Source organism: Gossypium hirsutum, chromosome A09, assembly GCF_007990345.1.
Source record: "Gossypium hirsutum isolate 1008001.06 chromosome A09, Gossypium_hirsutum_v2.1, whole genome shotgun sequence".
NCBI classification, from domain to species: Eukaryota; Viridiplantae; Streptophyta; class Magnoliopsida; order Malvales; family Malvaceae; genus Gossypium; species Gossypium hirsutum.
The window spans coordinates 47,860,805-47,875,890 of record NC_053432.1 but is presented as its reverse complement, the minus strand read 5'-3'; the positions used below and the strand labels follow the sequence as shown (position 1 = coordinate 47,875,890).

The following is a 15,086-nucleotide window of genomic DNA, read 5'->3' as shown; positions in this document are numbered from 1 at the left end:
TCAGAGTTCTTTAAAGGACTCTTCTTGTTTCCGAATGGGTTCCAATGGATGTTTTGGGCTTAGTAGGCTCTTATTAAGGAGTTTATGAATAAAATTGAAAAAGTTTTAATTTGACCATGTTTTGGTGTTATGAAAATATCTATATGCATAAGTTTAAGTTAGGTAATGCCTCATATTCTGACCTGGTGTGGGGTACGGGTGTGGGGTATTACACAGTTCTCATATTATCTATTTCGATTACTCTTCCATTAAGGAACTAATATCAAGGTTAAGTAACACTTTCAGCTTTAGAAGATAGTTTTCAACCCAATTATCTGTCACACGGCCTAGTCACACACCCGTGTGCCCTAGCCGTGTGTTTTTCAACCATAAACAGTGAGTTACACGGTCTGTACACATGCCCGTGTCCTTGCCCGTGTGATTCACACGGCCTGGGTACACATCTGTGTTCCTGCCCATATGGCTTTTATACCCCAGCAGTGAGTTACATGGCTTGGGCACACGCCCGTGTGTCCGCCTGCGTGGCTTTAAATTGACAAACAGTGAGTTACATAGCCGATCACATAGCCTGCCACACGCCCATGTGGCTCACACGGCCTAGTCACACGCCCGTGTGCCTGGCCGTGTGGTATCGACATCCACCATTTCTGGCGACTGAAACTTGCAAAACTAAGGTTTCCAATGCGCACCTGATTTTGTTTTTGAAGGGAAACAATACAGAGACTACCCGGAATCTAATTAATCATTCTACGATCAATTACACTATCAATTTCAACATTTACCAAAATCAACCTATCGTTAAAAACATGTCGAAAGTTCGACGCAATTCCATTCCAGTTCGCACACTCACCACGTACGAAACATGAGAAATCAAACTAATACGGTGGATTAATGTCTTCTACAATATCCTTGCCTAAACAAAGTAATCAATCGAGTCTTGAACAGAATGTCAATTAAACAAGCAAAGTCTCGTTTTGACAAAAAATGTTAACAGAATGGAAATCACAAACGAAAGGAAGTCACAATCAAACTTATGCAAAATTGACCTCACAGGAAACAAGACTTCTCAATTCACATAAAAATGACTTGTCGAAAGGTAAAAGATAAAATAGGGAAGTACATAGAAACCAAGAACTAAATTTTAAAAAGAAATAAAAAATAAAAGAACGATAGAATGTTTTAAGTTAACCACCACCCTTTTCGGCATTTGCAAAAATAGTTCTTAATGCGTACGATGGGACTCGAACTCGAAACCAAATAGAATACAGACAGATGCTTAACCAGTGAACCAATATGCTCATTCTTGACACCGATTTACCCAGAATTATACTTTAACCACCTAACACCTGGATAAGGGTTGTTTTAAAATAACAAAACTTTTAGCAATGTAATTCAAACTTTAGACCTTAAACACAAAAGAAGAGCACAAAACTAGAGATACAGAAATCTAATTACTACAGATTCTTACAATTAGACTCTTAAATATTTGGGGGGTTACAACTCTCTCCCCCTAAAAGAAATTTTGACCTCGAAATTTTACTTAAGCCAAACAAATACGAACATAGCCGTTGAATTTATTCTTCCGGTTTTCACATGGCTTCCTTAGTACCGTGGTTCCGCCAAAGGATTTTCACTAGAGGAATAGTTTTCTTCCTCGGCACTCTAATGTTCTGTTCTAAGATCTGGACAGGCTCCTCATCGAAAGTTAAGTTCGGCCACAATTCAATCTCGTCGATAGTAACATTTGTCGGATCCAACCTATACCGCTTTAACATCGAGACATGAAATACATCATGAATTCGTTACAGTTTTGACGGTAACTCTAACTGATACACAATAGGTCCGACCCGCTTTAGAATACAGTAAGGTCCAATGAACTTTGGGCTTAGCTTACCCCTGCGCCCAAATCGGAGAGCCTTCTTCCAAGGCGATACTTTCAGAAACTCTTGGTCACCTATCGAAAAATCAATATCCTTTCTTTTCAAGTCTGCATAAAAATTTTGTCTATTAGAGGCTGCTTTTAGACAATCACAAATCACTTTCACTGTGTTATCAGTCTTAGAAACCAGTTCAAGACTCAATACCCGACGTTCACGTAATTCAGTCCAACATAACGGAGTACGACACCAACGACCATGTAAGGCCTTGTAGGGTGCCATCTAAATACTAGACTGAAAGCTGTTACTGTATGAAAACTTAGCCAATGGCAGGTACTCCTCCTAGCTACCCCTGAAGTCTATCACACAACCTCAGAGCATATCCTCTAAAATATGAATAACTCATTTCGATTGTTCATCGATCTGGGGGTGCTATGCCGTGCTAAAATTAAATCGAGTGCCTAAGGCCTTATGGAGTTTCTTCCAGAATTGAGACATAAATCGTGGATCCCTGTCAGAGATGATCGAGACGAGAATCCTGTGTAGTCTCACAATTTCGGCAATGTATAGTTTACCTAACTTCTATAAGAAGTAATCTGTTCGAATAGGAATGAAGTGAGCCGATTTGGTCAACTGGTCGACTATGACCCAAACTGAATCCTTTTTAGCAGGATTTAGGGGCAACCCCGTAACAAAATCTATTGTTACTAGCTCCCATTTCCACTGTGGGATCTTGATGGGCTGAAGCAGTCTGGAGGGCAACTGATGTTTGGCCTTAACATCTTGACACGTTAAGCAGTAAGACACAAAGGTGACTACCTCCCGCTTCAGTTGGGCCACCAATAAAGTTTCCGGAGATCCCGGTACATTTTATTCCCACTAGGGTGCATAGCATAAGGACCATGATACGCCTCTTGTAGGATGGACTGCCTTTTTTGCTTATCATCAGCTACACAAATCTGACCCTTGAAGCATAACACATTATCGCCATTCAAGTTAAAATCGGAATTCTCATTTGAACCATCATATTGCAATCGCTGCACTAAAGATTCATCGTTCTATTGTTTAACTCAAATCTGCTCTACCCAAATTGGTTTAACCTATAATTCTACCAACAGTTCTCTATCCTTTATCAGACTCAGACGAGTGAACATTGTTCTCAGATCAGTTATTGCTCACGGCTAAGGGCGGCAACTACCACATTAGCCTTACCCGGATGGTACTCAATTATTCTAATCCTTAAGTAACTCAACATATCGTTGTTGCCAAAGATTTATCTCTTTTTGGGTTAACAAGTATTTGAGACTCTTGTGACCAGTGTAAGTAGTACACCTTTCACTATACAGATGATGTCTCTAGATCTTCAGAGCAAACACAACCGCAGCTAGTTCAAGATCGTGCGTAGGTAGTTACCCTTGTGTGTCTTAAGCTGCCGCGACGCGTAAGCGACACCTTACCGTCCTACATAAGTACACATTATAACCCAATGTGAAGCATCATTGTAAGCCACAAACTCCCGAACCGATTTTGGTTGGGCTAAAACAAGAGCCTATGTCAGGACAAAGTTGAACTTATCGAAACTAGACTATTGTACCTCAGACCACACGAATGGGGCATTCTTGCGCAACAGTTTTGTTAGATGTGACACAATTAGAGAAAACCCTTCGACAAACCTCCAGTAAGAACCAGGTAAACCCAAGAAGCTATGTAGCTCAGATACATTTCTTGGCCATTTCCATTCTACAATAGCTTCAATTTTCTTGAGATTAACTTGGATCCCCTCTGCCATCACCACATAACCCAGAAAGGTGACTTCCTACAACCAAAACTCACATTTACTGAATTTGGCATACAACTGTTTTTCTCGGAGTATCTAAAGTACAATACGAAGATGATCATCATGCTCAGGTTTAGAGTAGATCAAAATATCATCGATGAACACCACCACAACTTGATCCAAGTACGATTGAAACACCAGGTTCATTAAGTCCATAAATGCTGATGGGGCATTCGTTAAACTGAAAGGCATTACTAAGAACTCGTAATATCCGTAACGAGTTTGGAAGGCATTTTTGTACACATCAGTTTCTTGACTTTGAGCTGATGGTAACCAGAGTGTAGATCAATTTTGGAAAAGACGGACACTCCTCGAAACCGGTCAAACAAGTCATCAATTCTCAGTAACAGGTACTTGATTGTCAACTTGTTCAACTATCTATAATCAATGCACATTCTCATCAACCTATCTTTTTTGTGAACAAACAATATCAGAGCCCCCACGGGGACACACTCGGTCGAATAAATCCTTTATCAAGGAGTTGTTGAAGTTGCGCCTTTAATTCGGTTAGCTTTTTTGGTGCCATGCGATAGGGTGCAATAGACACTGGAGCAGTACCTAGTAGCAGATCAATTCCAAACTCCACCTCCATATCCGAAGGTACTCCAGGCAATTTTTCAAGCAAGACATCCAAGAATTCTTTCACAATGTGCATATCTCTCACTAAAAGCTTTTTAGGATTAGAATCGGACACATAAGCAAGGTATACCTCCCACCCTTTTTGGACTAACTTATTTGCTATAAGAGCAGAGATTACATTAGAGAGGTAATCCTGACGCTCACCAATCATAGCCACCTCATCATTCTCAGTCGACCTCAGAGTAACCCTCTTGTTTGCATAGTCTAGACTGACCCGATACTCAATGAGCCAATCCGTTTCCAGAATTAAGTCAAACTCATTAAAAGGTAATTCCATTAATTCAGCTGGAAATACAAAACCCTAGAGCTCTTGGGGTACTCGCTTGTATACTCTATCAACCCGAATTGGCTGACCTAAAGGACTAATTACAGAAAACTCTTTAGCAGTATTATCAGCAGTTAAACCCAAATTTGTAGAAACAACACTAGCTATGTACGAATGTGTAGAGCCAATATCAATGAGAGCATAATACGGAACAAAATAAATTAAGAAGGTACCTGCAATGACGTTAGCATCATCGTTCTCCTCGCGGCGTCTCGTCGCATAAACCAGTGTCGGTTGATGAGCCTAGCCTGACCAGCACCTTTACCCGATGCTCCCTGTTCTCTGCCTGAACCATTGCCACCCCTACTAGTACACGACCTTCGAATTGTTGCTTAATCTCTCTCAAAGGGCGAACAGAATTGGGAGCTGAAGTTTATGCCATAACTGGCCCTGAACCAGGTCGACAGGGGCAATCCCTAACTCGATGCTCCATCGAACCACAAAGGAGGCACGCTCCTAATTTCCTCTAGCACTCGTTCAAGTGGCGCTTCCCACAATCACTACACTATTGAATCTCAGTCACTACAGCTGATGCCTCGGCCCTCGAGGACCTATCAAACCTCGCCCGCTTTTTAGGGCACTGAACAGAACCAGAAAGACCCAAATCCCACTTAACCTTATTTTGATCCTTCTCATGATCCCCCTGCTCGTGCTCATTGCACTTCACTTCTTCCACTAGCTTAGCCTTATCGACTAGAACCGCAAAAACTTGCTCCCTCTGAAGAGCTATCAGAACTCGCAGCTTGTATCTTAGTCCTTCTTCAAATCTCACACCCTTGTCATAATCAGACACTACCAGAGTCCGTGCTTACCTACTCAGTTGTAGAAACTCAGCCTCATACTCAGCAACAGATCGATAGTCTTAAACTAGGCTCATAAACTCGCATCGGTGAGCCTTGACATAACTCTCCCCCACATATTTACCCTGGAAGGCATTCTTGAAATAGTCCCAGTTTACTTGTTCAGTCTGAGCACCTTGCTCAACGGTTAATCACCACTGATAAGCTTCATCTAAGGATAGGGACACAACACCCCTCAATTTCTGAGTAGGAGTACAGTCAAGGTCTGTCATAATACGCTCTGTAGCCTCGAGCTAATATTCAGCTAAAGTAAGAGCGACTCCTGTAACACCCTTGAACAGTTTAGCACCATTCGACCGGATTCGTTTAGCAACTGACCCACGGCCTTCTGATCCCCAATAGGTCTCAGCGACCCTCTCCAGTACCAGAATCATGGCCTATGACAGTGCGTCATCCCTAGCTTTCGGTGTCTGGGACTCTATCTTAGAGTGGGAGTACCAACGGTCTCGCTGGTCTCCAAGTTGGGCATGTAACGCCCCCACGCCGGAGACCATCGCCGGAGTCGAGTATGAGGTGTTACTAAGCTTAATTTAACATATTTAGAACTTTGGATTATTTATTTCTACATTCACAGCTTTTAAGCTACTTGCATCACAGTCACAAGAAAAATCATATATCGAGTTACGAAACTCGAAATCAAGATCCGTAAATTTTCGCTAAATCTAGACTCATATACCTATCTACTAATTTTTTTATAGAATTTTTGGTTAGGCCAATTAGTACAGTTTATTAGTTAAAGTGACCTCTGTTTACTACGAACCACATTTCTCTCTGTAAAAAATCCATATGACTATGAGGTTTATTTCTCCTGAAACTAGACTCAATAAGGATTCTGAGAATATAAAATAAACTACCTAATTATATCTTTAAAATTTATGGTGAATTTCTAAAGTTGGAACAGGGGATTCAGAAACTGCTATGACCCTGTTTCACTAAAATTCAAATATCTTGTAACATATAATTCATTTACCTGTTTCATTTGTTTCATGTAAAACTAGACATAATAAGCTTCAATTTGATATGTAGTCCATCACCAAGTTCAATTTCTATGATTTTTAGTAAATTTTTAAACTCGCGTCAGTGTTGCTGCAGTATTCTGTTTATGGCAAATTTCATCCCTTTGATGAGTTTTTATGCACTAAGTATCTTAATAATTTTCCTTAACATCAAATATAATCTAAACTAACTATTTTCATAATTTATCATTATCAAGCATTTCCTCAACCATTCCATCACCATACCATAAGATCATTTACACAAAAAGGTATATTGCTATACATGCCATACTTAAATTTACAAGCCATTACCAAAAGTCTTCCGGATAGTGTGACTGAGCCTTCGACCTATCCCGACTCCTGAGCTGGCTTGTCCAAAACTACAATGAGTAAGAAGGAGGGAGTAAGCATAAATGCTTAGTAAGTTCATATGCAAATAATAAGTAACATAACAAACAGTCATACCAATCAACATTAGCATGTATCACTAAAACACATATCACATTTTTAATCATTTTTCATCATCTTATTACCTTATCGTGGTTGTATCAATACTCAACCCGAGGGTTAAATACATACTTGTCCAAAATATCCATTTCACATCACTTACCAATTCGTCTCTTTACATCTTGAATATTCCTCCATTTGAGTAGAACTTTACCCGTTGAACACATCAGAATATAATTCGGATACATGGATAACTTGCACATAAGTGCCATATATGCAATCAAGCAATCATGTAACCCGCCCATAAGCGAACTCGGACTCAACTCAACGAGCTCGGGCGTTCGCATCCATAAGTGAACTCAGACTCAACTCAACGAGTTTGGATGCCTAGTTACATCTCACGAACTCGGACTCAACTCAACGAGTTCGGACATTCGCATCCATAAGTGAACTCGGACTCAACTCAACGAGTTCGGATGCTCAACCATCCTAGTGACATGTCACTTGTATCCTAATCTATTCCTAAGGTTCAAACGGGCTTTTTCCTCGAACACTTATCCTTGCCGTCTTCCGTAGAATGCCGAAATCAATACTCGGTAACAATTATATTTAACAAGTAGTTCACATAATTTACATATTATTTGAAATTAACCACAAAGCATACATTTCATAATAAAATTCAGCATAACATATAATTAACATCAATAACTTAAAAATAACCATTATGCTACATTATTTACACATGAGCTTACCTTGGTACCAAAATACAAAGATTTTGCAATTTAGTCCACAATCTTTTCTTTTCCTCGATTGAGGTCGATTCCACGCCTTTCTTGATCTAAAATAACACATTTAGCTTATTTAATACTCACATTATCAAATTAATCCTTAACTCAAATTTTGGCAAAATTACAATTTTACCCCTAAACTTTTGCATATTTACATTTTTGCCCCTAGGCTCGGGATTAAACTTTATTCCTTATTCTTATGTTTTACAACATGCTGATCACTTTTATCTTCTATGGCAACATCAAATTCTCACTCTAACATGTACTTGTGACTATTAGGTATTTTTACCGATTAAGCCCTTTTACTCGTTTTTGCTTAAAATCGAGTAGTAAAAGTTGTCTAACATAATTTAAAACTTCATATTCTATCATAAAACATCAAAATACACAAATTTCACCTATGGGTATTTTTCCAAATATAAACCCTAGGTTAAATTATTGCTAACATAAGCTGTATCGAGTTACCGGGATCTCAAAAACGTAAAAATCATTAAAAACGGGGCTTGGAATCACTTACTATGGAGCTTGGAAGCTTGAAATAAACCCTAGCTATGGAGAACCCTTGAAATTTCGGCCTAATGAAGAAGATGGACAAAAATTGGCTTTTAATTTTGTTTTTAATTCATTTTAATAACTAAATGACCAAAATACCCTTACTACTAAAATTTCCAAAAATTCCTTCCATGTCCTAATTTTGTCCATGAACTTAAAATTGGTCAAATTGCTATTTAAGACCTCCTCATTAATATTCCAAAACAATTTCATACTAAAAACTTCTAGAATGCAAGTTTTGCAACTTATTCGATTTAGTCCCTACTTTCAATTTAAGCACTTTAGGCATAGAATTTCATCACGAAATTTTCAGACAATCATGCAATCATATCATAAACCTCAAAATAATTATAAAATAATTATTTCTATCTCGGATTTATGGTCACGAAACCACTATTCCGATTCGGCCCTAATTCGGGATATTACAACTCTCCCCCCCTTTAAGGATTTTCGTCCTCGAAAATCTTATCGGTAAACAGATGTGGGTATTGATTTCTCATAGTTTCTTCGGATTCCCATGTAGCTTCTTCTACTCCATGCCTTTGCCACAACACCTTCACAAGTGCAACATTTTTATGCCTTAGTTGTTTGACCTCTCGAGCTAAAATCTTAATCGGTTCTTCTTCGTAGGTCATATCTGGTTGTAGTTCAATTTCTGTCGGTGAAACTACATGTGAAGGATCCGAACGATACCGACGTATCATAGATACATGGAACACATCATGAATCTTCTCTAATTCAGGTGGTAATGCTAGCCGATATGCTACCGGTCCAACTTTTTCAATTACTTCATACGGCCCAACAAAACACGGACTTAATTTGCCCTTCCGTCCAAATCTAAGGAGTTTCTTCCACGGAGTCACCTTTAAAAATACTTTATCACCAACTTGAAATTCAATGTCCTTTCGCTTTAGGTCTGCATAAGATTTCTGTCTATCTGAAGCAGCTTTCAAACAATCTCGAATTATCTTCACTTTTCTTCAGTTTCTTTTATTAGATCAACTCCATAAATCTGATTTTCCTTGAGTTCAGTCCAATACAATGACGTTCGACACTTACGACCATATAATGCTTCATAAGGTGCCATTTTCAAGCTCGTCTAATAACTATTATTGTAAGCAAATTCCACCAACGGTAAGTATCTTTCCCAACTTCCTTGAAATTCCAATACACAACATCTAAGCATATCTTCAAGAATCTGAATTATTCTTTCTGATTGTCCATCAGTTTGTGGATGAAAAGCAGTACTGAAATTTAACTTCGTACCTAATGCGTCTTGCAACTTTTGCCAAAACCGCAAGGTAAACCTTGGATCTCTATCTGAAATAATCGATAATGGTATTCCGTGTAATCTAACAATTTCTCTAATATACAGTTCAGCCAACTTGTTAAAAGAATAATCCGTACGTACCGGGATAAAATGAGCCGACTTAGTTAATCTGTCAACTATTACCCAGATGGCATCTTTCTTTCCCGGAGTCAATGGCAATCCTGAAACAAAATCCATAGTAATCCGATCCCATTTCCATTCAGGAACCATAATAGGCTGGAGTAATCCTGAAGGTACTTGGTGTTCAGCTTTCACCTGTTGACAAATTAAGCATTTGGACACTAACTCTGATATATCTCTTTTCATTCCATTCCACCAATACATTTTCTTCAAGTCATTATACATTTTCGTACTACCCGAATGAATCGAGAAATAACCACTATGTGCTTCCTGTAGGATCTTTTGAATCAATTCCTCATTCTTCAGTACACATATCCGATCTTTAAACATTAAGCACCCATCAGAACCAATTCTGAAATCTGATCCCGTATCAGCTTCACATTGTTTTCTTTTGGCTAGCAAATCTTGATAATTTTTCTAAGTTTTAGAAATCTCTTGTAAAAACATCGGTCTTGCTCTTAACTCTGCTAGAATCGAACCATCATCTGACATTTTCAACTGAGTGTTCATAACTCTCAAAGCAAACAACAACTTTCTACTTAAAGCATCGGCAACCACATTCGCTTTTCCCGGATGATAATCAATAACAAGCTCATAATCTTTCAATAACTCCAACCATCTTCGCTGTCTCAAATTCAAGTCTTTTTGTGACATCAAGTATTTAAGACTTTTGTGATCGGTATATACTCGGCACTTTTCACCATACAAATAATGTCGCCAAATCTTCAAAGCAAACACCACTGCAGCCAATTCCAAATCGTGAGTAGGATAATTCCTCTCATGAGGTTTTAACTGCCTCGAAGCATAAGCCACCACTTTTCCTTCTTGCATGAGTACACACCCCAAACCATTTAGGGAAGCATCACTATACACCACAAATTCTTTACCTAATTCGGGTTGTACCAACACTGGTGCTTCAGTTCATAACTTTTTCAATTCTTTAAAACTCTGTTGACATTCTTCCGTCTATTCAAATTTAACATCCTTTCGGAGTAGTCTAGTCATAGGTGCAGCAATTATAGAAAATCCATTTACAAACCGTCGATAATACCCAGCTAGCCCCAAGAAACTTCTAACTTCAGTTACGTTTTTCGGTGGTTTCCAATCAACAATGGCTGAAATTTTACTAGGATCAACCCGTATACCATCACCTGAAACAATATGACCCAAAAATCCAACTTCCCGGAGCCAAAATTCACTTTTACTAAACTTAGCATACAACTGCTTATCTCTCAAAGTTTGCAAAACTATCCTCAAATGCTCAGCATGCTCTGTCTCATCTTTTGAATAAATTAAAATATCATCTATAAACACCACAACAAATCTGTCCAAGTATGGCCGAAATATGCGATTCATTAAATCCATAAACACAGCAGGAGCATTTGTCAACCCGAATGGCATAACTAAAAATTCATAATGACCGTACCTTGTTCTAAAAGTAGTTTTAGGCACATCCGACTCCTTTACCCGCAGTTGGTAATACCCAGATCTCAAGTCAATCTTTGAAAACCATGTCGCTCCTTTTAGCTGATCAAACAAATCATCAATTCTTGGCAACGGATACTTGTTTTGATTGTCACCTTGTTTAACTGCCGATAATCAACACACAACCTCATAGAACCATCCTTCTTTTTCACAAATAACACGGGAGCACCCCAAGGTGAAAAACTCGGTCTCACAAAACCTTTATCAGTCAACTCTTGCAACTGCGACTTTAATTCCTTCAACTCTGCTGGTGCCATTCTATACGGAGCAATCGAAATTGGAGCTGTTCCCGGTATCAAATCAATACCAAATTCTACTTCCCTGACTGGAGGCAAACCCGGCAATTCTTCTGGAAATACGTCCACAAATTCACACACAACCGGCACTGATTCAACTTTCTTTTCAACTTCTTTTGTATTAATTACATACGCCAAATAAGCTTCATAACCCTTTCTCAGATATCTTTGAGCCGACATTGAAGAAATCACACTAGGCAATGCCTCTAATTTATCTGATTCAACCCGCAGAGTTTCACCATTTTCACACTTTAATTCTATAACCTTTTCTTTGCAATTTATTTTAGCATCATGCAATGTCAACCAATCCATACCCAAAATAACATCAAACTCATCAAACGGCAACAACATCAAGTCGGCCGGAAAGTAATGATCCCGAATCATTAAGGACATTTCTTACATACTTTATCAACAGTCACACATTTGCCTAACGGATTCGACACTCTAATCATAAATTCTGTGTTCTCAATAGGTATATTCATACTAGACACCAATTTCATGCACACATATGAATGAGTAGAACCGGGATCAATCAAAGCAATAACATTAACATTATAGAGAGAAAATGTACCGGTAATCACATCAGGTGAGGAAGCATCTTCACGCGCTTTAATAGCATAAGTTCTAGCCGGAGCCCTTCCTTCAGGTCTAACCGGTGCATCCCTGGCTACATTCTTACTGCTTGTTTCACTTCCAGCTTTTCTCGGATACCTTCCCCTCGAGTCTTCACCACTAGCTTTTACATTCTGAAAATTTTCTTTCTCAGCTCTCTCTGGGCAGTCTCTAATAAAATGATCCGGAGAACCACATAAAAACATTCATTTGCTCTGCACGGACCAAAATGATTTCTACCACACCGCTGGCACTCGGGTTTAACAAATCTCGAGTTCCCTACACTGGCTGCAGAAGTATTCTGAGATTTGGGACCCACATTTTGCTTCTTATAATTCCCATATGATTGTCAAGCTGAAGCTTGGGAACGAGGATTCATATTCCCTGACTTTCTAGGTTGCTGTGAAAATGAACTACTCATCGGTCTTTTCTTCCAATTTCTAGTTTCAGCCTCTACCTTTTTCTTTTCTTTAAGTAGTTCTTCAGCCTTGCAAGCTCGATCAACCAGTACTACCATTTATTTTAGTTCAAGGATCCCGAAAAATACTTTAATGTCTTCGTTGAGCCCGTCTTCAAATCGTCGGCACATCTTGGCTTCTGTAGGAACATATTCCCTGGCATACTTACTCAATCGAACAAACTCTCTTTCATATTCTGAGACTGTCATATTACCTTGCTTCAGCTCAAGAAACTCTTTACATTTCTGATCAATAAACCTTTCACTAATATATTTCTTCCGAAACTCTTCTTGAAAGAATTCCCAGGTTACCCTCTCTTTCGGTACCACCGAAATCAAAGTCTTCCACCAATTATAAGCTGAATCTCTCAACAAAGATGTAGCACATTTCAAACATTCTTCAGGTGTACAAGATAATTCATCAAATACCCGGATAGAATTTTCAAGCCAGAACTCTGCTTTCTCTGCATCATCATCAATATTTGCTCTAAATTCTTCAGCCCCTTGTTTACGAATTCTGTCAACGGGGGTTCTGTGAAATTTTATCATATCCATACCTTGAAGCATCGGGGGTACAGGTTGAGGAATTGGGGGAGGTGGGGGAGGTCGTACATTTGGGTTCGTACGAACGAACTCAGTGTACCATGCACTCATCATTTGGAGAAAGGCTTCCCGATCCCTTTCTCCTCCTCCCTGACCAGCAGTAGAGGGTGGGTTTTCAGTCGGCGCTGCTCCTTCAGCCGGAGCTGGCGCATTACTCTCTACTTCATCTGCCACAGCTGGATCGGGATCCACTTACTATATAAAAAAAATTCATTTAAAAAGGTCAGAAGTCGTCACACTATCACAATTCATACATATGGCATGTATAGCAAAATCCATACATACAACACGTAGTCCGAGAACCGACTAAACCTACTCTGATACTAATAAATGTAATGCCCCCACACCGAAGACCGTTGCCGGAGTCGAGTATGAGGTGTTACTAAGCTTAATTTAACATATTTAGCACTTTGGATTATTTATTTCTACATTCACAGCTTTTAAGCTACTTGCATCACAGTCACAAGAAAAATCATATCTCGAGTTACGAACCTCGAAATCAATATCCGTAAATTTTCCCTAAATCTAGACTCATATACCTATCTACTAATTTTTTCTAGAATTTTTGGTTGGGCCAATTAGTACAGGCGTAATCCCTAACTCGATGATCCATCGAACCACAAAGGAGACACGTTCCTAATTTCCTCTAGCACTCGTTCGAGTGGCGCTTCCCACAATCACTACACTATTGAATCTCAGTCACTACAGCTGATGCCTCGGCCCTCGAGGACCTATCAAACCTCGCCCGCTTTTTAGGGCACTGAACAGAACCAGAAGGACCCAAATCCCACTTAACCTTATTTTGATCCTTCTTATGATCCCCCTGCTCGTGCTCATTGCACTTCACTTCTTCCACTAGCTTAGCCTTATCGACTAGAACCGCAAAAATTTGCTCCCTATGAAGAGCTATCAGAACTCGCAGCTTGTATCTTAGTCCTTCTTCAAATCTCACACCCTTGTCATAATCAGACACTACCAGAGTCCGTGCTTACCTACTCAGTTGTAGAAACTCAGCCTCATACTCAGCAACAGATCGATAGCCTTAAACTAGGCTCATAAACTCGCATCGGTGAGCCTTGACATAACTCTCCCCCACATATTTACCCTGGAAGGCATTCTTGAAATAGTCCCAGTTTACTTGTTCAGTCTGAGCACCTTGCTCAACGGTTAATCACCACTGATAAGCTTCATCTAAGAATAGGGACACAACACCCCTCAATTTCTGAGTAGGAGTACAGTCAAGGTCTGCCATAATACGCTCGGCAGCCTCGAGCCAATATTCAGCTAAAGTAAGAGCGACTCCTGTAACACCCTTGAACAGTTTAGCACCATTCGACCGAATTCGTTTAGCAACTGACCCACGGCCTCCTGATCCTCAATAGGTCTCAGCGACCCTCTCCAGTACCAGAATCATGGCCTATGACAGTGCGTCATCCCCAGCTTTCGGTGTCTGGGACTCTATCTTAGAGTGGGAGTACCAACGGTCTCGCTGGTCTCCAAGTTGGGCATGTAACGCCCCCACGCCGGAGACCGTCGCCGGAGTCGAGTATGAGGTGTTACTAAGCTTAATTTAACATATTTAGAACTTTGGATTATTTATTTCTACATTCACAGCTTTTAAGCTACTTGCATCTCAGTCACAAGAAAAATCATATCTCAAGTTACGAAACTCGAAATCAAGATCCGTAAAGTTTCGCTAAATCTAGACTCATATAACTATCTATTAATTTTTTTATAGAATTTTTGGTTGGGCCAATTAGTACAGTTTATTAGTTAAAGTGACCCCTATTTCAGGACTTGACTAGTCTGACCTCTATTTACTAAGAACCACATTTCTCTCTGTAAAAAATCCATATGACTATA

At 39.5% G+C, this 15,086-nt stretch overlaps 1 protein-coding gene across 1 annotated transcript; it reads right to left on the bottom strand.

The window, feature by feature from the left end:
* Window positions 1-1,589: 1,589 nt before the first annotated feature.
* On the bottom strand, window positions 1,590-2,159 carry LOC107889969 (uncharacterized). The gene is made up of 2 exons (XM_016814502.1): window positions 1,807-2,159; window positions 1,590-1,758 (listed from the first exon to the last, which is right to left on the bottom strand). Exons 1-2 carry the CDS (start codon window positions 2,157-2,159, stop codon window positions 1,590-1,592), a joined length of 522 nt encoding a protein of 173 aa, XP_016669991.1.
* Between the last annotated feature and the right edge of the window lie 12,927 nt (window positions 2,160-15,086).

What these genes read in the sequence shown, in the direction of transcription:
- LOC107889969 (XM_016814502.1), bottom strand. Translation starts at nt 2,159, where the DNA reads ATGGCACCCTACAAGGCCTTACATGGTCGTTGGTGTCGTACTCCGTTA. An exon ending in TTAGAGTTACCGTCAAAACT is followed by an intron (nt 1,759 to 1,806) that starts GTAACGAATTCA and finishes AAAGCGGTATAG; the next exon opens with GTTGGATCCGACAAATGTTA.